Source organism: Rhipicephalus microplus, chromosome 4 (genome assembly GCF_043290135.1).
Source record: "Rhipicephalus microplus isolate Deutch F79 chromosome 4, USDA_Rmic, whole genome shotgun sequence".
NCBI lineage: Eukaryota > Metazoa > Arthropoda > Arachnida > Ixodida > Ixodidae > Rhipicephalus > Rhipicephalus microplus.
The window spans coordinates 165,985,788-166,012,757 of NC_134703.1; the positions used below are offsets into that span (position 1 = coordinate 165,985,788).

The 26,970-nt window shown below is 49.1% G+C and overlaps 2 protein-coding genes across 8 annotated transcripts in view; one reads left to right on the forward strand and one right to left on the reverse strand.

Annotated features, from left to right (window-relative positions):
- LOC119172939 (uncharacterized) overlaps positions 1-26,970 on the forward strand; it is a 1,216,589-nt gene that overhangs the window by 807,576 nt on the left and 382,043 nt on the right. The window lies entirely within an intron of this gene.
- LOC142814017 (uncharacterized) overlaps positions 20,561-26,970 on the reverse strand; it is a 57,363-nt gene continuing 50,953 nt past the window's right edge. Inside the window, exons 7-9 of the mRNA XM_075891966.1 lie at positions 23,947-24,134; positions 21,720-21,796; positions 20,561-20,948 (exon numbers count right to left, since the gene is read on the reverse strand). Coding sequence (XP_075748081.1) covers positions 20,561-20,948; positions 21,720-21,796; positions 23,947-24,134 — 653 coding nt within the window. The remainder of the gene's footprint in view (positions 20,949-21,719; positions 21,797-23,946; positions 24,135-26,970) is intronic.

Sequence of the window (26,970 nt, forward strand, 5' to 3'; positions counted from 1 at the left end):
AATTTGAAGCGGTGGCCAGCACCAGTCCGGTTAATTCGAAAATTTTGGGTGCCATGTGTCAGTTTCCGATTTAGCTGCAAATCCCGAGAAAGAAGGCTATTAAAAGCCACAAGGCAATGCAACGTAGCGATACTAATGAGTGGCAGCTGAAGCACCCAAGCCTCGCTACTTCTAGCGCAAAAAAAAGGGGAAAAAAATGTTCTCATGGTCAACCGAAACGTGCGCCTGTGGTAAATGAGCTGTGCTTCACTGCAACACAGCACTGACATGCGGGCAGCTTGTTTCTCGCAACGTCAGTGGGTCATGGTTTACCCATTCTTTCTGGGGTTGTAACGAAAGTAACAAAGGACATTTTAGCGGAAACCCCGATGTATGTGAACCTCCGATTGCTGGTTGCTCCCGCAATTCCGTCTTTGCACTGCTGGTGGAGTTCTTGTCAGCAACACCTACTTCGAAAACCAAGTTCGAAAATTTCAGATAATTTTTTCCAGAAAACACATTGTGAGCTTCGTCATACTGGCCATTATTAAACTCATAATTATAATAGAAAGAATGTGCGAATGGTCGCATCATGGTCGAATGTGCGCATGGTCCAATTTTTTCTTTCCGGTGGCAGCAGCGAGGCACACAGTTCCTCCATGTTCGCGGCAAAAGAAAGACCAGGTATTGCTGGAAAGCATGACGTTTGGAGCTGCAAGGCTGGCACAGCAAATGACGAGCACTGATTACGTACTTTGAAGTTCTAAGTTCCTTGCATCCCACTTCTTGAATGTTCTGTTAAGCGGGTTATCGATTTATTCCGAAGCTTTCTCGCGACCCCAGTGACTTCGAATGGACGAGGTTTTACTGTACAGTCGAATCTCGATAATTTGAACTCGAAGGGGCCTGAAAATTTGTTTGAATTAAAAAAAGCTCGAAATAATGAAAGCGAAATAGACGAAGGTCTCACAGTGTAGTGGCACATGTGCATTGAGCTAACACAAGAGAGAGAGAAGTTTCAGAATACTTACATTTATTCACAAATCACAGGACATTCGTCATTAATTGAAGTAAACGGTCATGCGCGTCTGCATACGTTTGCCTTGCAGCAGGTCAATCAGTTTCTTACGCAGCTCGCAAAACATTTTTACTTCAGCTTCAGCATTCTCCTGGCAAGAGAAGTTGTGCATGGAAATGACCAGGGCCGAGACTCTGTAAAGACAACGACAACGACTGCGTCTCTACTACTACCTTCTGCATCGTAGCCGCAGCATGGCCAGCACGCGATGAGAAAGGAGGAGTCTCCACGTAGAGAGAAGCAGATCTGCATTTGAAAGAGAACCAACACTTCACAGCAGCTTTGATTTTTCCCCTCTCTCTTTTCACACGCAGCGTTGAAAGAAGGGTCTATGTGAGGCAGAAACGGAAAAGGAAGAAGCGTGCACACGCGTCGCAAATCGGCATTTGAGGGAGAGAGCAGACATTCCGCTGCAGCCTTTTTTTTCTTTTCTTCTCTTCCTTTTTTACCCGCAGCGTTGAGGTGTCAGAGGTGCCGCCGCGAGATTGGGCGTGGTGCTGATAGCATTTTCGAAGCGCAGCATAACCGTCGCAAGTGCTTGCGCGTTCCAATAACAGGGCGTTTTTGCCCATTGGAATACTGTTACTGCCTATGTGATTTGGGTATGAGCCACTGGGTAGCGGTGAACAGGCAGATTAGAGAAGAGGACGTTCGTCTTGCGAGATAGGCCTCCGGTGCACGACCCCTTCAAGCCTCCCAGTACGCCACAGCGTAATAAACCCATTTATAAATGTAACAGAGTGGTGAAGGGGCTGGGTAAAGCACGTCGATGAACCACGGAGTCACAGCTGTCTGAACTTCGCCGGAGCCGTCGTCTTGCCGGTCTGCCACCAACAACAACCGTCATGGCCGAGAGGGAAGGTCACGGCTTCTCAACCCCGCAAAGGTCAGGTGCTGGCTGCACCTCGGTATCGATATATGGAACCCCGCCCGTTCCCGGGAAGAGCAGGGGAAGATGTGGATGCGTGGCTGACACACTACAAAAGGGTGAGCCGGTACAACGGCTGGGATCCCACCGAACAACTGGGGACTGTGGCGCTGTTTCTCACAGAAACCGCCTTGATGTGGTACAAAAACCACGAAGATTCATTAACAACGTGGGATTGTTTCGCCGAAGAACTCAAAAAATGCTTGGCCGACTCTGATGCGAAAAAGAAAAGCGCGGAGCGCACTTTGGCTCAAAGAGCCCAGACCCCTGGAGAAACGTGTACCACCTACATAGAGGAGGTTCTGATGCTCTGCAAGATCACAGACACGCATATGTCTGAAAAGGACATGGTCGGACACCTTGTGAAAGGTATAGCAGAGGACGTCTACAATTTATTGGTAGGCAGGGAAGACCTCACTTCCGTCTCCGCTGTCCGTCACTGCCGTACTTTCGAGAAGCTAAAGACCCGTCGTATTGCCCCGAAATTTGGTAGGCTGGCAAATGTAACAACGGTCGCCAGCGTCGACGTAAGCCCGCCTGCCGACCTTGCCGCTACTATCAGGGCAATTGTGCGCGAAGAGCTACAGCGACAAGACACACTGGTCGACGACACCATTCATCTTCCGCCTACCTGTTCATCCTATTACCCGGCACCGTTCACTCCGCTGCCACCATCGGTTTGTGTGACGGACTTTAGCGAAGCTGGAACTGCTTGGCCACGCCGAGACTCATTCGTGCCTGATCAGCGGTATGACCGACGCCTTCGTACCAGCCCTACTCCACAGAGGCGGGCAGTTCCCGTTCAGCAAGCTGCTCCACTCCGTTCGGGTAGGCGACCTTTCACAGCGGAGCGCTCTCAGCAGTGGTTCGGCGAACGACCCCTACCCGTCTGCTACAACTGTGGCGTCGAAGGGCACATTGCCCTGGGTACTGCAACTACCGGCAGCCGCCGAGGTACGACCGCTCACCAAGATCCTACCTGTCCTCACGAGCACCAACATTCTCTGGAAGCACATCTCACGAGATAAGGCCACTGCGAAACCGTTTTCCGGCCTCTGACCGCAGTATGACACCCCCGCCAGCCGCTCATCCCAATCGGCCGCCCTCTCCTAGGTACCGCTACTCTTCGCCGCCTCCGGAAAACTAGTCGGCATGACTGTTGGAGGTGAGGTCGCTTGACAGTCATCGATTTCCACAGAAATGCCTCCTTTAATTTGCATGTTTAAAAATAAGGTACGTGTGCTAATTGACGGTGTCTCAACAATGGCCTTAGTGGACACAGGTGCAACAATATCAGTGATGAGTCTAGCATTCAAATCCCTTCTTGGACGAAAGGTTATGTTCCTTTGGGACCGTGCTGATACATTTCGTGGACTGAGCGGAGATGTCTTACAACCTGCTGGTGTTTGCACAGTGTCTGTTAGTTTGGGTGGCCAGAATTTTATTGCTGATTTTGCTGTTCTCTTTCATTCAACGCATGATGTAATTTTGGGACTCGATTTCCTGAATCATTGTGGTGCCACTGTCGATTGCCGCACAGGAGAGATCACAGTAGAATCTAATGTTCCAGTAGCGTTTATGGAAAGCCCGCTCTGTATGAAAAGTACCCTTTGCATGTCCATGGACACAATTGTACCACCCTTGCCTGCCAAATGTGTTCCTGTCGTCAGTTCCCCTGCAACCGAGACGACATTTGATGCCATCGCAGAGCCCATTCACCTCAGCTGCATAAAGAAGAATGTTCTAATACCCTATTGTACGCTGTGGGTTGTGCAAAGGCATACTGGTTTGTAGGTGATCAACGGCTCCAATGAACCTTCGGTACTGCCAGAGGGTCTACAACTTGCTAAGATCCGTCATCATCAGGTGTTCTCCCTTGCCATCCTTGCAGAGAGCAGTGATTCTCCGGATAAGCCCAATTCTAATCATTTGCACGCCAGGGGCACCTCCATAATGGCAATGATTGACAAGTCTTTTAGCACCAACGAGCGTAATGACCTGGGGAGTATTCTGCGCAAGCATGCTGGTCTTTTCGAATTCGCACAGCTACAGGCTCCACTGTCAATCCCTGTTTCTCGTGTAAAGCATCACATAGAAACGGCATACCATAGACCTCTCCGACAAAAGCCATACCGGGTATCGCCTTCGGAATGCGCAGTGGTAAATGAACAGGTTGGCGAGATGCTAAAGAAAAATCTGATTCAGGAATCATGTAGTCCGTGGGCCGCTCTGGTAATATTGGTCAAGAAGAAAGATGGAAAATGGCAATTTTGCATTGACAACCGCCGTCTCAACGCCATCACAAAAAAGGACGTGTACCTACTGCCACGTATTGATGATGCTATAGACTGTCTTTCATCAGCCTCCTACTTTTGGACTGTCGATATGAGGCCAGGGTATTGGCAAATTCCAATGCACGAGGAAGACAAAGAGAAAACGGCATTTTTTACACCAGACGGACTTTTTTAATTCAATGTGATGCCACTCGGACTATGCAATGCGCCTGCAACTTTTGAGCGCTTCATGGACAACATTCTGCGAGGTTTGAAGTGGGAAGTATGCATGTGTTATCTGGACGATGTTGTGATTTTTGGGCGCACTTTTTGTGAGCACAACACATGCCTCGGCCTCGTGCTGAACTGCCTAAGCAAAGCACGCTTAGGGCTCAACTCAGAGAAATGTCGTTTCGGAGAACGCCAAACACTCGTTCTTGGACACTTGGTGAACAAAGAAGGCGTACGGCCAGATCCCGCAAAAATGGCTGCAGTGGAGGCGTTCAAGCAACCTCGCTCAGCGAAAGAACTACGCAACTTTTTGGGCCTCTGCTCATACTTTCGTCGATTCATCCCTGGATTTGCCATTATCGTGCACCCACTCACGTGCCTGCTTCGAAAGGCACGCCATTTGATTGGACTCCGGAATGTGCATCCGCTTTTTCTGAGTTGAAGTTCCTTTTGACATCCCATTCGATTCTTCGACACTTCGATCCTCTGGCTTCCAATGAACTTCACACGGACGCTAGTGGTGCCGATGTTGGCGCCGTGCTGGTTCAACGCTTGGATACCAAAGAACATGTCGTTGCGTATGCAAGTCGCTCGCTAAGCAAGTCCGAGCGTAACTACACCGCCACAGAGCAAGAATGCCTCGCAGTAGTCTTCGCAGTGCAGCGCTTCCGGTCCTACCTGTACGGACGTCCCTGTGGTATAAGGCGTCGCTACCGACTACAGCGCTGTGCGGTGGCACGCGCTCGGTGGCCGCCACGGGGGAGAAGGAAGAAGATGAAATAAACAAGATGTCTCCGTTTATGCTGTGCTATTCATTATGCACGATGTAACATATTTTGGCGACGAGGATTCACCAGCCCATGTGCTACCGGCCTGAACCTCATCTGTGCCCTCGTTTATTGCCTACCATCTTCTACGATGAGTATTTCGGGGCTACAGCCGCCACCTCCGTTCCTGTCGTCACCTGGACACCCGGACATTCCATGGGAGCAATGGATCCAGGCTTTCAAGAATTACATGGTTGCTTCGGGCGCCTTCGACCTACCTGCCATTCGTCGGAAGGCGATCCTGCTCAACTGCTTGGGCTTGGAAGGACAACGTATCTTCCAGACTCTGACGACTACTGACGACCCGTGCCTCGTGCCTGCGAGCGCTGCGGCAGGTACACTGACGTCCCCTAGTCCTGATGTGTTCGACCGCGCCATCGCGACGCTGGAAGGTCACTTCAAAACCACGTTGAACGTCACTGCAGCGCGTCACCGTTTCCGTCAACGTACGCAGGCCCCAGGTGAGACTGCGGCTGATTACGTCACCGCGCTGAGAAGTCTTGTAGGAGCATGCAATTTCGGTGATTTAACGGACGACATGATACGCGACCAGCTCATAGAGAAAACCACAAGTGGATACTTACGTGAACGCCTTCTGCTGGAAGAGTCTCTCACGCTTTCTAAGGCTCTTACCATTGCCAAACAGCATGATCAAGCGACTAATGAAGCAAGAGAACTTGCACAAAATGACTTGCAAGTTCATCGTGTAAAAGATACTTCAAATCACAGAGAACGGCATTGTAGCACATGTACTTGCTATAACATGCACGGTCAAAGTCGCATATCTCCGAAAGAGCAAGTATGTTATCGTTGTGGTTCTACGGCACACCTTGCAAATAGCTCTCTGTGCAAGGCCAAAGCACATAGGTGTCGACAATGTGAGAAAATTGGCCATCTTGAAAAGGTGTGCAAGTCATTGCGGAAGTTTGAGAAGAATGTTCAGCATGTAGCGGAAGGTAACGATACAGCTGATCCAGACGACCATTTAAGTGTTTGTCAGACCTGGAGCCGTAAGAAGGGAATTTACGCAGCGTTGGAAATAGAAGGAATTTCTGTACCATTTTTGATCGATACAGGATCATCGGTTTCGATCCTGGCCGAAGAACTTTACCAACGCTATTTTTCTAAAGCGTATCCACTGAAGTCTACATCCGTCCAGCTTCTCGATTATTCAAAGGCAGCAATTCCTATACAAGGATGCTTCATTGCTACTGCCTCATTTCACGGCCGATGCACTTCTGTTCTACTATACGTTGTGCCTGGGGGAACGACCATTCTGGGATTAGACGGCATCGCTGCTCTGGATATGAAGATCCAAGGGTCACCGCTCAGGTGTCTTCTAATGACGCAAGAAACTCCGGTGCTACCTCCAGAATTACGTTCTGAGTTTGAGCACCTATTTGCAAAAGAGCTGGGAACTGTGAGAGGTTTCACTCACAAGGTCAGAGTTCGCGCGTCTGTACAACCGGTGGCCAGCAAACTGAGACGACTGCCACTTGTCATTCGCGAGCAAGTCTCGGCAGAAGTTCAGAAATTAGAAGCTCAGGGCATCATTGAGCGTGTCGACTCTTCTGAGTGGGTCTCCCCTATTGTCGTAGCCAGAAAAAAAGACGGCTCGATTCGCATGTGTGTTGACTTACGGGAGCCAAACAAAGCTGTGGTAGTAGACAGTTTTCCTTTGCCACAAACTGAGGAGCTCCTGAACAGCCTGGCTGGGGCACAGCGTTTCTCGAAGCTAGACTTAGCTTCTGCATATCACCAGTTACCGCTCAGTTTAGAGAGCCGTGACCTTACCACGTTCATCACTCACGATGGACTATTTCGCTTCAAGAGGGTTTGCTTCGGACTGGCGTCGGCGCCATCAGCGTTCCAGAAAATGATGCACATGATCTTGAAAGGGTGCAAATGTGTCCTATTTTACATTGATGACATCATCGTGTATGGGCGATCCCGAGAGGACCATTTGGGAAACTTGCGCGCTGTATTGCAACGTCTTTCTGATGCTGGCCTCCGGCTCAACAACAAGTGTGTCTTTGACGTGGCAGAGTTGACTTTTCTAGGTCACGTTGTGAGCGCCAAAGGATTATTTCCGTTGATGTCATCCATTGAGGCGATAACAAAGGCACCATCACCTACAAATATTAACGAACTCCGCTCGCTACTGGGGCTTGCAGGCTTCTATTCCAAGTTCATTCCTCATTTTTCGGATGTTGTCGAGCCAATGCGCGCCTTGCTACGAGGACAAGCCTCTTTCGTTTGGAGTGCGGCAGCACAGAGCAGTTTGGAGCGCCTGAAATCTCTGCTCACATCTTGCGAAGTGCTTCATCTTTTCGATCCTCACTTGCCTGTGTTCGTTACAACTGATGCTTCAGGATATGGATTAGGTGCAGTACTTCAGCAAGACAACGGGACCTCACTGCAAACTGTCGCATTCGCCTCCCGCACACTTCAACCGCATGAGCGGAAATACTCAGTCGGCGAACGTGAGGCCCTTGCCTGTGTTTGGGCTTGCGAACACTGGCACGTTTATCTATGGGGACGACCTTTCATCTTACGAACGGATCACGCAGCGCTGGTTACGCTTCTTTCGACGAAAGGCACCGGTCACCGACCATTAAGGATTGCGCGTTGGTCCTCACGGTTGCTCTGCTACAACTATACCGTCGAATACAGGAAAGGTAGCGAAAACGTCGTGGCTGACGCTCTCTCCAGGCTACCCGTCCAGAGTTTAATCCGCGATGCACCAGAAGAGGAATTTATCTGTTTGTTGTCTCCCGTAGTTACCATGCCAGAACTTCAAGAAGCAAGTGCCAATGATCAGATTATCTGTGAAGTTAAGCACTTCACGACTACTTCTTGGCCTGACAAGAAATCACTGTCAAAAGAATTGCTACCTTACTTTTACGTGAAGGCTGAACTCTCTGTTGTAAGTGATATCCTATGCCGGGGTGACAGGATTGTCGTGCCTGCAACTTTGACACGCCGCCTTATGGATCTGGCCCACGAGTCACATCCAGGCATTAGTCGTACCAAAGCTCGCCTGAGAGAGTCCTATTGGTGGCCATGCATGGATAGTCACATTGAAGAACTGGTGCGCACATGCGTGATTTGCCAGTCTTGTGACAAGTCCGCACGTACCTTTCCAGCGCCACTGCAACCTGTTCCTCTTCCTGACGCGGCGTGGGAAAAAATTGCCATCGACATTGTGGGACCTTTCACGCAAGCTTCGGCCGACTGCCGTTTTGCGATTACTGTTATTGACTATTATAGCAAGTGGCCTGAAGTGGCGTTCGTGCGAGATGCGACCACGTCTACAGTGAAGAAGTTTTTACTTGAACTTTTTGCGCGAGAAGGCTACCCACGTAGTATTGTATCCGATCATGGACCACAGTTCTCTTCAGCAAGCTTTGACGAGTTTCTCACGGAGCGTGGAATAACGCACTACAACTCTTCCGTGTATTACCCACAAGCTAACGGCTTGGTGGAGAGATTCAATAGGGTGCTGAAGTCGTACATTCAACTAGCCCTGCTTGAACGTCGTGACGTACGAACAGCCATGCTTGATTACCTGCAAGTATATCGCTGTACGCCTCACGCGACTACTGGTGCGACACCCGCTGTTCTTCTTCATCGACGCCAACCTCGCACCAGACTTGACATATTGGGATTGCCCGACAGATGCTTCAGCACGGACCCGTCAAGGGCGATTGAACAGCTACGAGAGCATGTCAAAAAGAAGCAAATAATCTCGAAGAGCTACACCGATGAAAAACGTGGAGCCAAGGAACCCAGTTTCGTCGTTGGTGATTACGTGCGCGTTAAGACAACTGCAGCTCACGGTAAGCTGTCTTCACAATTTTCCGCGCCCAAGAAGATCATTGGAAAACGGGGACCGGCCTCGTACCTTTTGGACGATGGGCGTGTGTGGAACGCATCTAAGTTAATCGCAGTTCACTCCGGAGCGGTCAACAAAATGAAATCGGGCACCCCTGCTGTTATGAACTGGACACCTGCATTTAATCGGTCTTCTCATGCATTACAGCCTGAAACCTCTGCCCTTATGAACTGGTCCCCTGCATCTGATCGGTCATCTAGTGCGCCCCAATGGGACACATCAAGAGCGGATGGTCATGAAAGGGCAGACCCCGTATCATCTCCACCAGACGGCACGCAAGCTTTGACCAGTCCAGGATTTAATGCGCCTGCAAGGAAAAGCAAGCGTAAAAAGAAGACCCCAAAGAAATTGAAGGACTTCGTTAGGAAGTAGACAAAAACAGTTTTGTGTGTTTCTACCATTTATTTTTGCAAGAGGGGATATGTGGTATAAGGCGTCGCTACCGACTACAGCGCTGTGCGGTGGCACGCGCTCGGTGGCCGCCACGGGGGAGAAGGAAGAAGATGAAATAAACAAGATGTCTCCGTTTATGCTGTGCTATTCATTATGCACGATGTAACAGTCCCTTTACGATCATGACAGATCATCATTCGCTCTGCTGGTTGGTCAATCTGCGTGACCCATCTAATCGACTGGCGCGTTGGGCACTCCGTCTGCAGGAATACGACTTTACGGTTTCCTATAAAAATGGTCGTCGTCACGCTGATGCAGATTGTCTTTCGCGACTACCACTCCAACCGACGGACTGCGACGTGGGCAACTTGGACACCTACATCGCGCCATTGGACCTGCCATTTCCTGATACCAATGCCTTTAACATTGAGTAGCAAAGGGACCGCACCATACAGGAGCTCCTCCCTACCGAGTCAAGACCATCGGCGACTCGCTTCTGCATGCACGACGGGCTTGTGTACAAAAAGAACTATTCTACGACCGCCTTACGATATCTTCTAGTGGTTCCGAAGAGCCTTCGCGTTTCCGTCTGGAAGGCCATGCATGATGACCCAACGTCCGGCCATCTAGGCACAGCGAAAACTCTTTGCCAGCTTCAAGAAAGATTTTACTGGCCGAAAATGCGCCAGACGACAGAGAGAACAGTACGTCTCTAGTTGAAACGAGTGCTAACGCCGCAAGCGCCTTACCAGTGCTCCTCCAGGGCGACTACATCCTATCCCACCCCCTAGAACTGCATTCGAGCAAGTTGGGATTTGTGGTGTTTGCGAAAGACGTAAGAAGCACCGGCAGCACCACCGTACAAAAGACGTTTATTGTACGCAACACATCGAATATATACATAAAAAACAGACGCGCCCTCTGGGGGTGAAAGAACACAAAGTAAAAACCGAAACTGAATAGAACATACTCCCTCCCTTATATGTAGTGATTAGTTGTTAGTAAGTGTTAGTAAGAAACCCCTATGCATGCACTGTATATTTTACACACTGTATACACATACATATTTACACTACATACACATTGTGCTATACACACAGGCAACTAGTGGGTCTGATAGTCCTTGAGCCAGACCGGTGGCCGGCGCTCTCGGGACGGCCGATGGGGATGCTGCACGGCCGGTGATGGTAATAAGCTTGTGGAGCTCTGTAGTACGCCAGGAGACCGCGATTGCGGCCCAGAAGAAGGCGGCTGCAGCATGGCAGGCTCCGGTACAGGCAGCTGCGGATCAGGAGCAGGCGACTGCGGTACGGCAGACTGCAGTACGCCAGGAGGCGGCGGATGCGACCTGGGAGAAGGCGGCGGCGGCAGGGCAGGCTGCAGCACTTGTACCGGAAGCTGTGACGCAGGTAGCTCCGAACGTTGGTATGGTGGACTCGTGCCCCTCTCAGGAACCCGGGAAAGCTTGGAGGCGTTCCATGTGCGGCCGTCTGAAAGTCGGAAAGAGGCAGGTCCCCTCTTCCCCAACACCTCAGTTGGCGAGGAAAAAGAGCAATCCCCCTTGAAGCGAACGGACGGCTTCTTGATACGAACGAAATCGCCCACAGCTATCTTTGGCTCCTTAGCAGCTCTCCTGCGGTCCGTGTACTCCTTACTGCTTCGCTGTTGAAGGAGGACCCTTTTGGCGCAGTCGCCAGTTCCTTTGCTGGGTCTTTTGCAAACGCTGATGCTGAAAACCCCACAACATCCAATCTGGTTCCGGGCATTCGCCCATGCAGCAGAACTGCTGGGGCAACTCCAGTGGTAGCCTGTGGAGTACCGCGGTAAATAGAGAGGTAGTCCGTAACCGCTTGTCGGATAGGTCTCCTTTCGAGGAGTGAAACCTGGATGAAGTTTTTCAGAGTTCGATTGAACCTCTCGACTTGCCCATTCGCCTGGGGGTAATATACAGACGAATGAAACAGCTTGATGGCTCGGTTTTGAAGAAAGGTTACAAATTCAGGTGAAGTGAACTGTGGCTCATTGTCGCAAACAATCTCTTCCGGTTATCCTTCACGGGCAAAAACACTGGTTAAGAAGTCTTTCACGGTGCTTGTGGCCACTTCGCTGCAAAAATATATCTCTGGCCATTTGGAATGGTAATCGACCAGTGTTATAGCAAATTGGCTATTGTGAGGTGCATGTTCCAATGGGCCAACAAATGTCTAGGCCCAGTTTCTGCCATGGCCTTTCAGGCCAGTCAATAGGCTGCAATGGCGCTGGCGATGTTTTGGCAGACTTATCTGCCTCCAGGCAGATGTGACAGTTTTTCACGGCGGATTCAGCTTGCTTGTCCATCCGTGGCCACCAGAATAGCTCACGAAGTCGCGCCTTTGTGCGCGTGATGCCCGGATGTGCCTCGTGGGCAGCGGCGATGAACTGAGCCGTGAGAGAGGACGGAACAACAAGGCGTTCTGCGCGCAGTAGAAGGTCATCAACAACAGAAAGTTCTTCGCTCACGGAGTAGAAAGGTTTTGCCTCCTCTGGTATGGACTTTTGTGGTGGCCAAGAACCGAGCACGAACGACTTGACCGTTTGCAGACAACCATCGTTGAGGACGGCTTGCTTGAATTCTTCCTTTGTCACGCAAGCCGACTCGACCAATGACACAATTTCTTCATCCTTGGCCAGCTGTGCCTGCGCGGCAGGAGCTGGCAGCCGAGAAAGAGCATCTGCCACCGTGTTGGTGGACCCCTTGCAGTACTCGACAGTGAAATTGTAGCATAGGAGTCGCGCATTCCAGCGTGCGATTCGAAGTGGCCTTCTGCAACGTCCTTGCGAAGACAGCAACGATACTAATGCCTGATGGTCCATTCGAATCTTGAAATGGCGACCCCAAAGGTAAGTGTGCCATCGTTCGCACGCCCAAATGCATGCCAATGCTTCGCGTTCGCCGACCGAGTACTTTCTTTCCGCTGGTGACAAGGTACGAGACGCGAAAGCCACTGTGCGGAGCTCCTGGCCATTTTGCTGCTGCAGAACCGCTCCCAGCCCACAGTCAGAAGCGTCGGTCAACACGATGACTGGAAGTGATGGATCGAACATGTGGAGAACTGTACTTGAAGAAAGCATTTCCTTGACCCTCCGGAAACTGCTGTCTGCTTCGGCTGACCAGATGAATGGCTCATTCTTGCGAAGCAGAATGCGCATAGGCTCGAACACCTGGGCCAAGCGGGGAACAAACTTGGAATAGTATTCTACAAGACCCAGGAATGAACGGAGGGCAGCAACATCTGTTGGCACTGGAGTGTTAACTACCGAGTCTACTTTCTCTGGAAGTGGCGAGATACCTTGTGCAGTGACCTTATGCCCTAGGAAAGAAAGTTATGGAACGTCGAAGAGGCATTTGTCGTTCAATTTCAGGCCTGCAGACTTGATTTTCTGCAAGACCTTTGTTACGTTCAAAAGCTGTTCTTCTGCACTTTTCCAAAAGACTACCACGTCATCAATGTAGAACAACACACCAGGGCAGCCATCCAGAATTGTGGCCATCATCTTCTGAAATGCCACTGGGGCAGAACCTAACCCAAAGCAAACTCTCTTGAACCGAAAAAGTCCTTCATGCGTGATGAAGGCTGTCAGGTCCCTGCTGTCAGGGTGCAAAAGAACCTGATGGTAGGCAGAAGCCAAGTCAAGTTTTGAGAAGTGTGTCGTGCCTACCAAGGCATGAAGAAGTTCCTCTGAATGAGGCAACGGGAAGCTGTCTGGTACAATAGCCTTGTTAGGTTCCCGGAGGTCCACACAAATTCTGATGGTGCCGTCTTTCTTGTCAACGACAACAATGGGCGAAACCCATTCAGAAGCATCGATGCGTTCGATGATGTCAAGGTGCAGCAACCTGTGAAGTTCATTTGACACTGGTTCCCGAAGTGAATATGGAAGACGGCGCAGCTTCGAAGATACCGGCTGCACGCCTTGCCGAATCTTGACACGATGCGTGAACCGCTTAGCAAGACCCAACTCGGGACTGAAAAGTGAACCGAAGTCGTGTTCCAAGGCTGGTGGAAGGTTTGCTTGCCTGGGTTGCTCTATTGACTGCATCGGAATGTGACAAGGTGTCGGGTCATTAACACGCGGCGGCGTGGCAACGGACGTGTGCAGGCACTCAAGAGTGGAGCCCTGTATTTGAAGATTTAGGGCCTTAATGCCGCCAAGGCCAATCAGACAAGTTCCTTGGCGAACGATGTAGAAAAGAAGTGGTGCAGAGCGCCCTTTAAATTGAACATCTGCCTGGAAACAGCCTAGCACCGAAATTGGCCGCTTCGAATAGTCAAACAAAGTGACATGCGGAGCTGGGAGGAGCAAGCTGCTTTGAAAATGTTTGTAGAATTCTAGCTCTGATAGAACTGAAACAGACGACCATGAGTCAACAAGGAATGACAACTTGACATCCGCTACGCGTACTTGCATGTAAATTGCGCTGCGAGCGGGATGCTGCACAGTCAAAACTTGCTCAGAACTTCCCCCTGACAAAGCATCGTCATCGATGCCAACTTCACGAATCCTGCCTTGCATTTGACGCTTGCGGTTGCATACTTTCTGAAAGTGGCCCTTGATACCGGAAAACAAACACTTCTTTTCCTGCGCAGGGCACTGTGACACTGATGCGCGGTGATTCCGCGAGCCGTATCGGAAACAGTGTTGTCAAACGGATCGGCTATCTCTGTCTCGCCGAGGGGGGCGGGGCCCCTGCGGCACACGTGAACCGCTAGCGCTTGGAGAGTTTTGCTGAAAATGCGCTTTTGGCTGGAAATTGAATTTTCGCAAAGAATGCGAATACTGGGAACGACGCCGTACAGAAACAGGCTCGACCGAAGCAGAAAATTCCTTCAGCTCTTCAGCTGCTTGCTCAAACTGAAGAGTGATGCGCACTGCGCTCTCGAACGAAAGGGTGAAACCCTCGAGCAGCAACCGTTCACGTACGCGGTTGGAAACAACGCCGGCAACAAATTGGTCCCGCAGAGCATCATCTTGTGAAACGAACGAACAATGCGAAACGAGCTCCTGTAAAGCAGCAACAAAGTCATGAACGGACTCACCTGCGTGTAGGCTGCGGCGGTGGAAACGATGACGCTCGACGACGATGTTACAAGACGTGGAAAACTGCTGCCGTAAGGCGCTGAGTGCAGCCTCGTACTCGTCAGTAGCGGCCGCGGGAGGCTTCTCTGGTACTTCCGGTGCTGCGACATTTGACCCTGCAGGTAAAGTCCGGTAAACACGCTGCCCTTCCGCCCTCAAACAATGCAGAAGAATGGCCTTGCGTCGCGCTGGTGGGAACTCAGCTGCTCCGGACGCTAGAAGGTAGACTGTTAACGTCTGATCCCACTCCTCCCATGGAAGTGGCGGCCGGCCGGGCGTCGGGAGGAACGGCGGCGGCGGAGCAAGGCCGGAGAAACTCATGGCGGGGCGGACCCGGACGACACTCGATGCTGAAGGTAGCTTGACGTGTTTATCCCATCCTCGTCGCCAATGTGGTGTTTGCGAAAGACGTAAGAAGCACAGGCAGCACCACCGTACAAAGGACGTTTATTGTACGCAACACATCGAATATATACATAAAAGACAGACGCGCCCTCTGGGGGTGAAAGAACACAAAGTAAAAACGGAAACTGAATATAACAGGATTGACGTTCTAGGTCCCTTTCCGAGGTCTTCTAGTGATAATCGCTGGATAGTCGTATGTACCGACCACTTAACACGGTACTGCGAGACAGCTGCTATATTATTGGCAACTGCAGCTGACGTGTTTGTTCATGCTGCGTTTTGTGGTTCTACAACATGGACCTGCTAAAATTTTTATCAGTGATCGTGGTCGACAATTCACTGCAAACGTGGTGGAAGAGATGCTTCGCCTATGCGCTTCAAGCTTTCGGCACTTTACGCCATATCATCCCCAAACAAATGGCCTGACGGAACGAACAGGACTCTCACGAACATGCTTTCTATGTATGTTGCAGCAGATCACAAGAACTGGAATGGCGTACTACCTTTCATCACTTACACAGTTAACACCGCACAGCATGAGACTACTAGCTTCCGTCCGTTCTTTCTTCGGTATGCTCGGCCACCTCGTCATACCTCAGATACCGTCTTCCCGTTTTTGGACCATCATGATTCAGGTATATCCGAGATCGTCTGCTGAGCAGAAGAAGCCCGACGTCTTGCTTACCTGCGCACCCTCGCGTCGCAAGATGGCTCGAAGACACGTTTTGACAGTAGACATCGACACGTGACGTATAATCGCAAAGATCTCGTGTTGCTGTGGACGCCAAATAGGAAACGTGGGTTGTGTGAAAAACTGCTTGCACACTATGCGGGACCTTATGTTGTTTTAGACCGTATAAGCGATTTAACTTACCGCGTAGCACGTCTTCATTCAAATGGCCGACGGTCTGCAAAGACGAAACTTGCCCATAAAGCCCGTTTGAAGCACTATATTCCCAGAGAGACTCTTTGAGTCACCCGGTGGGCTTCGTCTGCGCGAAGAGAAATGTTACTGCATATGTGATTTGGGTATGAGCCTCTGGGTAGCGGGGAACAGGCAGATTAGAGAAGAGGACGTTCGGCTAGGGAGATAAGCCTCCGGTGCACGACCACTTCAAACCTCCCAGTACGCCACAGCGTAATAAACCCATTTATAAACGTAACAATACACATAGCTTAAATGGGACTACAGCGTCAGTTCTAAATAACCAGAAGTTCAAATTAAGCGTGTTCGAATTATTGAGATTCAACTGTAGTAGTGTTGTGCTGTGACTGTTACATGTACTAAGAAGGCGTGAGCTTTGCGAAGCAGTGAGCAGCGCGCAAGCTCACCTTGCATCGTTCTCGAGGCGCCGTGTGCCAGCTGGATGTATTGTTCGCAGACGGGGCGAGTTGCGATTGATCTTGTCAGTGTACGAAGTTGTACCCCAAATGCATACACTTGAAGGTATTCTTTCAGCTCTTCGGAAAACTTAGCCACGTATTCCCGAATGAACAATGCAGAAAAAAAAAAACACGGGGAAGAATGTTTCGTTTGCTGCCACGACGGCGGCGTTAGTTTATGTTTAGGCTGGCTGTCCCAGAGTTCAATTTTGCAATCTTTGGGCAGCTTCAAGTTGTCTCGCGTTACCACACAAATGACCATGACGTTATTTTCTGTCCCATCAGGAATTACCTGGCTGACTCTCTGGCTAGCTCTGCTGCCAGAGAGCTGCCAGAAGTGTGGAAACCGATGATGCGATGATGCCGCCTGGTAATTTAAACACACATTTGTTCACCATTATAAATGAAAATCAATTCCACAGTTCACAAATATCAGCATTTATCACCTGGGAAGCTCCACACTGACGAGCTCCACGCTGCTGTTGTCATCATCATCATCACTGATAAGGCAATCTAGCTGGAGGTCCAGAGCCGAAGGCCAGAGACAGTCCAGGTTAGGCTGCTCCGCCTCAAGTGGGCCTCCCTCAGCACCCCGTGATCTACCTGGCAAACGATAAACAAGTGTTTCACACTTGCCTTGCTGGTGACAGGCGGCGCAGACTTGTGCTCCCAAGTTCAAATGCACCTAAAGTAAACGAGATAATCTCGGTTAAGATGAATTCTTCCTTAAGGGGGGAAGAGGCACTTAGCCCTCAGGGATCTTATTGTTTAAGCTAGGGTGATGAAAACTTATGAGATGGTATATTTACATGTGCAGATGTCAAATATAAACTCAGTTTTTATGTACCTTTTACAACTTTGTTTTAAGTAGTCATTATTTAAAAGTTATTTTGATCACTTTTTCAGTAAATTGGCAGCACACATTTTTCTGAAATAAATGTCATTGCATTCTACAATTAGCAAAAAGTGCAAAAAGCAAGTTTCATAGCTCTAGCTTTCCTACAACAAAAGTTATGAAGTTTAGAAGTTCATCCTTCCATTATCAAGGAAAGATAATTTTTATATTTTATTTTTTCGAAAAATTTATGGTGCCCTAAAGTCACATATGGCACTTTCTTGCACTTACTAAGCGTCCAGCTTTTCAGCAAGACAAAAAATATCAAATTACAGTGTACCAAAGCTGAGAAGCGCTTGTCAGGATTTTCAGAAGAATGAAAGATGGCCAAAAACTGAAACTGAGAAAATGGCAAAAAACAAAGCTCTGTAAATTCAAGGAATTCTACCCAAACAAAAATGCTTCTCTTTGCATGTAAATGCCTCAAAAAACACCAGGGCAGTAGTATTTGTCACACTTTTGTCAAATGCCGCCGCTTTGCTTGTTGCAGGAACCTGGAAGATGCTGAACGCTTTCGCTCGCCACTCGTGATCCGACGAGAATCCTTCTCTTCTGCCCATCGCTCGCTCATGGAGTTTTGCTCTAGCTGAAGTTCTTTGAGGATACGTGTGGAGGCTTCTTTCATTCCTGAAGTGAAGCGCATCACGACCTCAGCAACTGCAGTCTTAACAGCTATGAGTGAAGCATGCTTCTCTTTAGGCATTAGAGACCATATGACAGAAGTGCCTCGTTTGCATTTGTGTCTTGCCTCTTAGGCAGCGTTTTAGCAGCTCCTTGTCACAAAGTCGCTCATATACTAGAAGTAGTGCAACACGGACATTTTGTGAGAAGTTGTTAGTGTGTCTTGGCAGCGGTTCTCCCCTTGCAGCAGCAGCATTCTGCTTGCACCATGAGTCACGGCACTTGGGTACAAGGTGTGGTTGGACCTTTCATCAGACGATGTCACATGATAATATGTGGCCATGGCTGCCCGGTGCATCACATCTACGTCACCAATATTGAACTTCAGAGCCCAGTCATAAGATCTCGACAATTTCTCTACATCACCTGTCAAGCGGCCTCTTCCACTTGCGTGTTTCGCTAGAACCTTTGCGCTTTTGAACAAGATTGTGTAGTGCGCAACCCATTTGTTTTAGGATATGGTTTATAGAGTCCTCTTTTTGAACCTGTATGAAACCATAAACTGTCGAGTCTTCAACAGCACGAAATGATCTACTGTGCCATCACACAGAATCACTGTGTACCTCAAGCCGTGACGGGAAATTGAGCGCTCAAAGAGAGTGACTCCTGCCTCCTCTTCCAAGTGCCCTGATTTGCACTGCGTATTTTTCTGGAAGATGTGCGTGGACTCCCAAGCCAAGTAATTCGGGCGGCTCAAAAATTTGACAGGACAACATAGTCTAAAACATATCCAGAAAACAGCTCTATAAGAACACCCACACCAATGTGCGAAATGTGGCCTCTGGTCATCCATGTGCCATCATAACAGATGGCCACATCACCTGGGTTGTCAAAGCACAGATCTTGGTATAATGTTTTCAATGACATGTCGCAATCAGTGAGGACCTTGTCTGCAGCTCGTGTTGCCGCAGGATTCAGTTTATTTTTCAAATGGCTCTGATAGCTTTTGTGGTGAAGTCCCCTGTGAGAAATTCCCATTACAGAGAAGACGTTGTTTAGGGCTGCCTGGCCATTCCCTGTGCTTTGCACGGCACGAGAGGCACAGATATTCACTTCAAATGCAGCACGTTTAGCCTGACCGGGTACCCTCCCAGAGCTGCACTCACTGTCAACAAGTCCACAGTTGCGGCACTCTGAAACCAGCTTCATCGCAAGTCCATATTCACACTCACCTTGTACAATAGAGATGGTCCCACTGCATGTCCGGCATTTAGCTGTTCTTTCAAGAAGCTTGTTTATCGGAGATAAGTCGACGATCCCATAGGTAGCCGCTGACGGATCCGAGTCAAAACGGCAAGGCTCCTTTTGGTGTTGCACAAATCTGTTGCCAGACTTAGGGGTGGTTGTTGCCAGACTGCCACTAAATTTGGCGGAAAAGTTTTCTTCTGTAGTTGTGGCTTCTCCGTAAGAGTTTGGTGCTATCCGCGGTGCATTTCTTAGCTGAAAATTTTTGTTCCGTAGTTGTGGCTTCTCCGTAAGAGTTTCGTGCTATCCGCGGTGCATTTCTTGGTTGAAAATTCTTCTTCTCTAGTTGTGGCTTCTCCGTAACAGTTTGGTGCTATACGCGGTGCATTTTGCGAGTGCATGAGCGACGCTGGCCCTTTTAATTAACGGAATGAACCGAGCCTAGCAAAAGTTGAGCGCGGTGCTGCCGTGCAATTAGGAGCCCATTTTAATTCCGTTGTAATTAACGGAATGATCCGCGCCTAGCAGAAGCCGAGCGCGGTGCTGCTGTGCAATTAAGAGGCCGTTTTAATTAACAGAATGAACCGTGCCTAGCACAAGTCTAGACGCGTTCTCTTGCTGTGTGCGCAGCTGTGCGATTAAGATATCGCGTCTCAGTATTAGGGATTATGGGGAAAACTGAATAGAGTCGCAGGAGGTGATGCGCTGCCCCCTCCCCCCTCACTTTTCTTTTTTTTCTCTCAGCTGATTGTGTAGCGTCGACCAAGCACTACGAAGGGGGATGCTACGCTTCCCCTAGCTGCGTCAGCACAAGACATGTCGTTCGGACTCGTGTATACATGTGATGAATAAGCGTTACAAGGCTGGTTAATCAGGGTATGTCGGATATGTTACAGCTATGTACACCTGGAAGGCTGCTTTATCGAAGCAGATGGAGCAAATTAAGCGCGACTTGCGCGTACCTGTAAATGGGACCCGGCCGACGAGCCACCGTCACTTACAGGGCCCCACCCACAATAAGCACAAACTACCGAAATTCCAAATAGTGATTGTGTATTGTTTCTCAGCTCAAGAGCTTATTATACAACAAGAATAAAATGACATAATAAACATAATAATGACAAGAATAATAATACAACATAATGACAACATAAACATAAGAATAAAATGACAATATACTCACTACGTGCTTATCACAATTAAACTGGATACCGGCGAGCAATTACCTCTATTAATCGAAGAAAAGGGTCTTTCACGTTGGGATGTGCGTTAATTGATCTCCATCAAAGTTAGGCGAGGTGAGACGGCATAAGTGACGTAGTCGTCTTGTTGCTGTTGTGCACGAGACGGCGCTTGGCCTTTTGCCATTCACTTTCAATCCTTTGCGTGTTGACGCCTGTCGTAGGATCAACGAAGTTGACACTGTGGTTCACGGTGTGCCAGTCCAAGTTTAGCGGTGTTCCGTTGGAATCCACGAGTCTGGGTATGCACTGGTACGCGGCCCATTCGTCGCTGTACACGGTCGTCCCGGGAAGAATGTGCTTGGCTATCAGTGAACCAAGGGTGGCAGCATCCCTTTTATCCACTTGAAACAGCCTCAACTCCTTCGTGGACAGGTGCAGCACGCCGAAAATCCACGGACCCTTGTTAGAAACGCCACCGTAATTGTTGCGGCACCTTGAAGGAACAGTCGCCTGTCAGCAGGCGACCTCGATTCGCCTTGCGCCGACCCCTCAACAAGCATTCGTCAATTTGGACGACCTCGCCCACTCCACCCATTGCCAGCTGTGCACGCAGCTCTTCGAGTGCTACTTCTCTGATATAATTTTTTTAGTCGGTCCGTGTGGAGTTGCTAAATCTAAACTCCTTCTCTGTAAGCTCTCTCGTGTTCCTTGACGAGAACCCTTTCACCGTGCGTACGTGAGCCATATTATTTCGCGTCGAGAGAGTTTTACGTTAGGGCGACCAAGTACGTCTTGACAGAAAAAAAAGGAACCTTGGCCCTGCCTTCCCTGCAGAGCCTGCGTCCCGCGGAGCTGGGAGAGCTGTTTCCTGCAACGATTGTACCTGAATGTGGGTCTGCTTCCTTTCTTTCTCGGGCAATTGTACGTCACAACTTCTCCATCGCATCCTGGCTCACCTGGATTAAAGCAGAGATCCTTGCAAATACCCCAGTACTCGGATGTCAATGACCGCCCCATTGTTGTTCCAACTGTCTGAGGTCGAACTGCCGGTCGAAGCGATGGCGCAGGCGACAGTCCGATTTCAAGGAAGGCCTCTTCCGCGGCAGGGTACCTTATGATGTCGGCGATTTCGACAATGCTGGGGTCTATCCGTGGCGTGGCCATGACGAGACGCTTCCTGATTTGGTAACAGTGTAGCTTGCATGGCTAACCTTACGGCATTTTATAGGGATCATGAGGTGAAAGGGGGATAGAGCGCTCTAACGTTGACAGGGCGCCCGCGTGATGCAGCATCAGCGGGGAAAGAGGGGGTGGGTCACAGCGCCGATGTGGCACGAGCATCTGCGGAGAAAGAGTGGATGGGCCACGGCCCTAACCCCACGCGAGCACCTGCGGAGAAAGAGGGGGTGGGCAAAGACGCCTGGAATAAAAAAAACATTTAAAAAACCTTTTTTGTACCTCAAACGTTGGTAGACATGGCGCCGACCCGAAGCGACGCGAGCGTCTGCGGAAAAAGAGGGGGTGGGTCACGGCGTCGACGCGACGCGAGCATATGTGTGAAAGTGCGGGATAGGCGAAGACGCCTCGAATCGTAAAACACTTAGGTCACGTACTCCACTTCGGTGCCCCTTCTTCTCCACAGCAACGGTGACTTGCACGGGAGTGCGAACGACGTTAAGTCATGCTACGTGATGTGACCCACGTATCACGTAAACAGTACACCACCCAGGGCACGTACTCCACTTCAGTGCATTGGGCGTTGACACATGGCCAAACTTGCTCACGTAAACCTCTTAAATTTCCTTATTTGGTGCTCCCTATCTCGGTCGCAATTCATAAGCTTTAGGATCGTGATCCCTATAAAATGCCGTAACGTTAGTTGTGCAAAGTACATTGTTACCATTTCAGGAGCCGTCGTGTTATTGGACTGTGGAAGACGCCAACGCTTCGAGCAGCAGTTCGACCTGCCGACAGTCAAGAACAGCACAGAAGCGGCCGCCGACATACGAGTGATGAGGAATTCGCAAGGACCTCGGCTCAATTATGGTGACCCAGGATGCAGTAAGTCGTCACGTACAATCGCCCCGGCAAAAAAACGAGCAGACCCACACTTCAGGTACAGTGGTTACAGGAAACAGCTAGCTGTCCCAGCTCCGCGGGACACTCACTATGCTGGGTAGACAGGGGCAAGGCTCCTTTTTTTTTTTTTGCCTCTCGAGACATACTAGGTCCTTGCATGTCTCAACGTGAAAGACCCTTCCTTCGATTAATGGAGGTGATCGCTCGCCGATATCCTGTTTAGGGATCCCTGCCATATCGTGAGTGATGAGCGTGTAGTGAGACATATTATGCCATTTTATTCCTATGTACCCACCCTATTGTCTTATACTGCGCTCTTGAGCTGAGAAACAATTTGTGCTTATTGTGGGTGGGGCCCTCTAAGGGACGATGGCTCGTCGGCTGGGTCCCATTTACAAATACGCGCAAGTCGCGCTTAATTCGCTCCATCTGCTTCGATAAAGCAGCCTTCCAGGCGAACATAGCTGTAGCATATCCGACGTACCCCGATTAACCAGCCTTGGAATGTTTATTCATCACCTGTATATACGAGTCCGAACGATATGTCTTGTGCTGACACAGCTAGGGGAAGCGTAGCGTCCCGCGTCGTAGCGCGCGGTCGACCCTAGACGATCAGCTGAGAGAAAAAAAAAGAAAAGTAAGGGGGAAGGGGGGCAGCGCATCACCTCCTGCGACTCTATTCAGTTTTCCCTGTAATCCTTAATACTGAGACGCGATATCTTAACCGCACAGCTGCGCACACAGCAAGATAACGTGCCTAGACTTGTGCTAGGCGCGGTTCGTTCCGTTAATTAAAACAGCCTCTTAATTGCGCAGCAGTGCCGCGCTCGACTTCTGCTAGGCGCGGTTCACTCCGTTAATTACAACGTAATTAAAACGGCCTCTCAATTGCACTGCAGCACTGCGCTCGACTTTTGCTAGGCTCGGTTCATTCCGTTAATTAAGGCCTCTTAATTGCGCAGCAGCACCGCGCTCGACTTCTGCTAGGCGCGGTTCACTCCGTTAATTACAACGTAATTAAAACGGCCTCTCAATTGCACTGCAGCACTGCGCTCGACTTTTGCTAGGCTCGGTTCATTCCGTTAATTAAAACGGCCAGCGTCGCTCATGCACTCGCGAAATGCACCGCGGATAGCACCGAATTCTTACGGAGAAGCCACAACTACAGAAGAAAACTTTTCAACCAAGAAATGCACCACGGATAGCACCAAACTCTTACGGAGAAGCCACAACTACAGGAAAAATCTTTTCTGCCAGATTTAGCGGAAGTCTGGCAACAACCACCCTTCCAGTCTGGCAACCATTTATGCAACGCCAAAAGGAACCTTGTCTTCATGCGCTGCCGCGAGCATTGACAGCTTGCGCTCGCTGGCCGAAGTTTCCGATATGCTGCTGATCTTATCAGCACTCACTTTCTGCTGTTGCGCACGATCGGCGCTTGCCAAAAAAGTTGCGTCTTTTCTTATGCACTGCCTATCGCCGACGTCGTCCGAGGCGGCCGGGGAAACAGGCGGAGATGTTGGCGTTTCATCCCACGGATCGTGTTCCGTCGCAGCGCCATCCTGCATGAGGTGCGCGTCGGATATGCCCATGCCATTATCTGTTTTTGCCGTATATTTCTTGCGCTTTTTTTTTTCAAACTTGTGAGCGGTGCGGAACTGGTGATACGGCTTCAGCATGATGAAAGGTTCAGACCAGGTTCAAAACATGGCTGAGAGCGTAAGCCTAACGCACTGGCTCGGTGGTTGCGGCGCGCTTCGTCGGGTTGGTTCAGCGGCGTGCCTGAATGTGCAGATTTGAGAAACGGTTGCTCCAATTTCTCGCTAGCTCACGCGGGTTCAGGAAGCCGACGAGTACAGAGTGACAAACACTCGCCGCTTCGCCTGCGCTCCGCTGCTGCACGCAACCGACAGCTCGGGAGGCCCGGCGAATCGGAAGTCGCGATGAATTAGTCACGTGTGCTCACTGCATCAACAGGCTCACGCAACAGGGCTTTTTTTTTTTTACGAGGATTCACGGCGTGCATACTGAGTGGACGATAACAAGCGCGGCGGGATATAAAAGAAAAAGGGTGGCTCTTTCGTATGCGACTAAGACGGCTGCTGTAGCAAGCGTAGAACGGCAACACCGCGGCACTAGAAAAGCCCGTTTTTCACGTGTCCATAGCCAAAAATTCAACTCACTAACGTCACATAAACTGCTCTCATGGCTAAATTACCAATCTAGTACGCGTGAAAATTGACGAGATTATGCAGCGATAGTGGCAGAATCCAAATATAGCATTGTAAAAAACTCGTGTTTTTTAGCAATTTTCGGTCTCAAAGATCCGCTTCTCCCCTTGAGACGAGCAGCATTGGAGTGTTTGTTTGATTTCTCACAGACTCAATGCAAAACAACTATCTGCTTAAGATGAATCGTGTAACAGGCCCCTTCTGTTAAGACGAACTCTCGCAGTGAGCAACGACGACAGGAATTGTGTGCAGCGGACATTTTAGTTTTGATAGTCTAGCGCAAGAAGCAAAAATAAGAGAGCAATAAACATCCTGGCACAAAGACTCAAAGCAAACCGAAAGCAAATTGCAATGTGGAGGGAGAAATCGAGATAAGTAAAGAAAATTCAGCACATGAAGCTGGTATCTCCTTCAATCCTGTGGAGAAAGGACCTGCTTTATCAGCAAATAAAGCACAAAAGCATTCATCTTTTTATATTTCCCTCGCGTTTTTCAGTTCCCCTACAAGAGTACAGTAGAGAACAGATCAACACAAGAGCTTGGCTGGAGGTGAAAATGCAAGGAAAGAGGGGCAAAAAAAAAAGACAAATGAAAGTGAAAACTGGAAGACAAGAAATACAGTCTGTACATTAAAATCACATAAAATGGAAACGACATATGCGACACTAGCACTCCCATCAAAGGAGTTAGATGCATTGTCATAGGCATCACAAAATGGCACCTGAGCGCATTGTATCTCTTCCCATTGAAATTCAGCAAAGTGTGATGTGTCATTTTCATTATTTAGGTGCACAATAAAAAAGGTTATTTTTCACACTAAATATAGCTGCGTCGTGTCTCTTTCTGTGTGCCGAAAACTCGTGATCGCGAGTAGCATAAATGGAGATCTTCAGCTGCAGGTAGTTCAGGAAAAGTTACTGCTGGCTGAAAATAAGAAAACATCCCAACCTCAAAGAAAAAGTTTGTCGAGGTATCGGTATGCAATGGAAGCATATCCAAAAGTAATAGCAAAGGCAGTTAAACATCCTCTCGTAAGGTGAACAGCCAGAATAATAAATTTTCTATTCTTTGAAGAAAAATTGTGTTTGTCTCTTCCTTTTTTGATCTTTTTCTAATAGTCAAAACAGGGTCGTGATACAGTTTTATTATTAAAATATGGTTGAAATTTATTCATGAGCATATTATGAACTCCTGAAAACGAGTATTGTTAGCTGAGTCTAAATACTCTACCTGTTAGTCTAAATGCTTTACTTGAAAGCATAGTTTTCATCGAGCTGAGCTAAATAAATGCTTTTTCTTGTTCCTTTTCTCCCCATTATAAGTATACCTCATTCAGTGTTTTCAAGCAACATATTTGGGAGTACTTGGTATGTTAGCATTTGGCTTTTGGGGGCACTTGTGAAAAGACAAATTCCTTATAAGATGAACAAATGATTGTGGTCCCTTCGAATTCATCCTGAAGGGAGTCTACTGTATATACCCTATAAGTTATACAAAGGGATTATTGCCACTGTAGCTCAGTAGTAGAGCATTGGACACATTACTCTAAGGTCACAGGTTTGGATCCTGCTAGTGGCGTTATGGCTCCATCCACTTTTCTTTCTTCATATTTACGCTACAAATACTTCTGATGACATCCCCTATACTCTTGGCATCATTGTCTGTTAGTTCTCATTGAAGTGCACTGAGGCAAAGAACACCACTGGTTGAGCTGCTATACCAAAGCTGTGTCAAACAGCATTCCTGCATGGTACATACGGTGCTGCGCTGGACGTAACCCGCACACGATGCCACGCCTCGGTGGTGATCAAGACATCCAAGACGGGAGCCGAGCTAGCACTGTCCCAAGCATCTCCTAAAAGTCTCTACCCCTGTTCGGAAGTCTTGAGATTACAGGACTACTGCGCCATTCTTGCTGTGGTGGACATTCGAACGGTACCCACACCACAGACTTATTCTCATATCCTTCCATTTTGTGTTTGAATGTGCAAAAACGACTCCCTGTCCGTTTCCTGAGCTGCTGCACAATGACAAAAGTGCCCAAACTGTCCTAAACATCTCACACACCACTAAAAAAGGTAAGAAGAGTTATGTAGATAAAAGAAAATGGTGCACATACAATAAAAACCATACAACAAAAAACACCACAGATGCCAAACAACGTGTGATCTGTTTGTCCTCTGTACACTGAACGCTAAGAACATA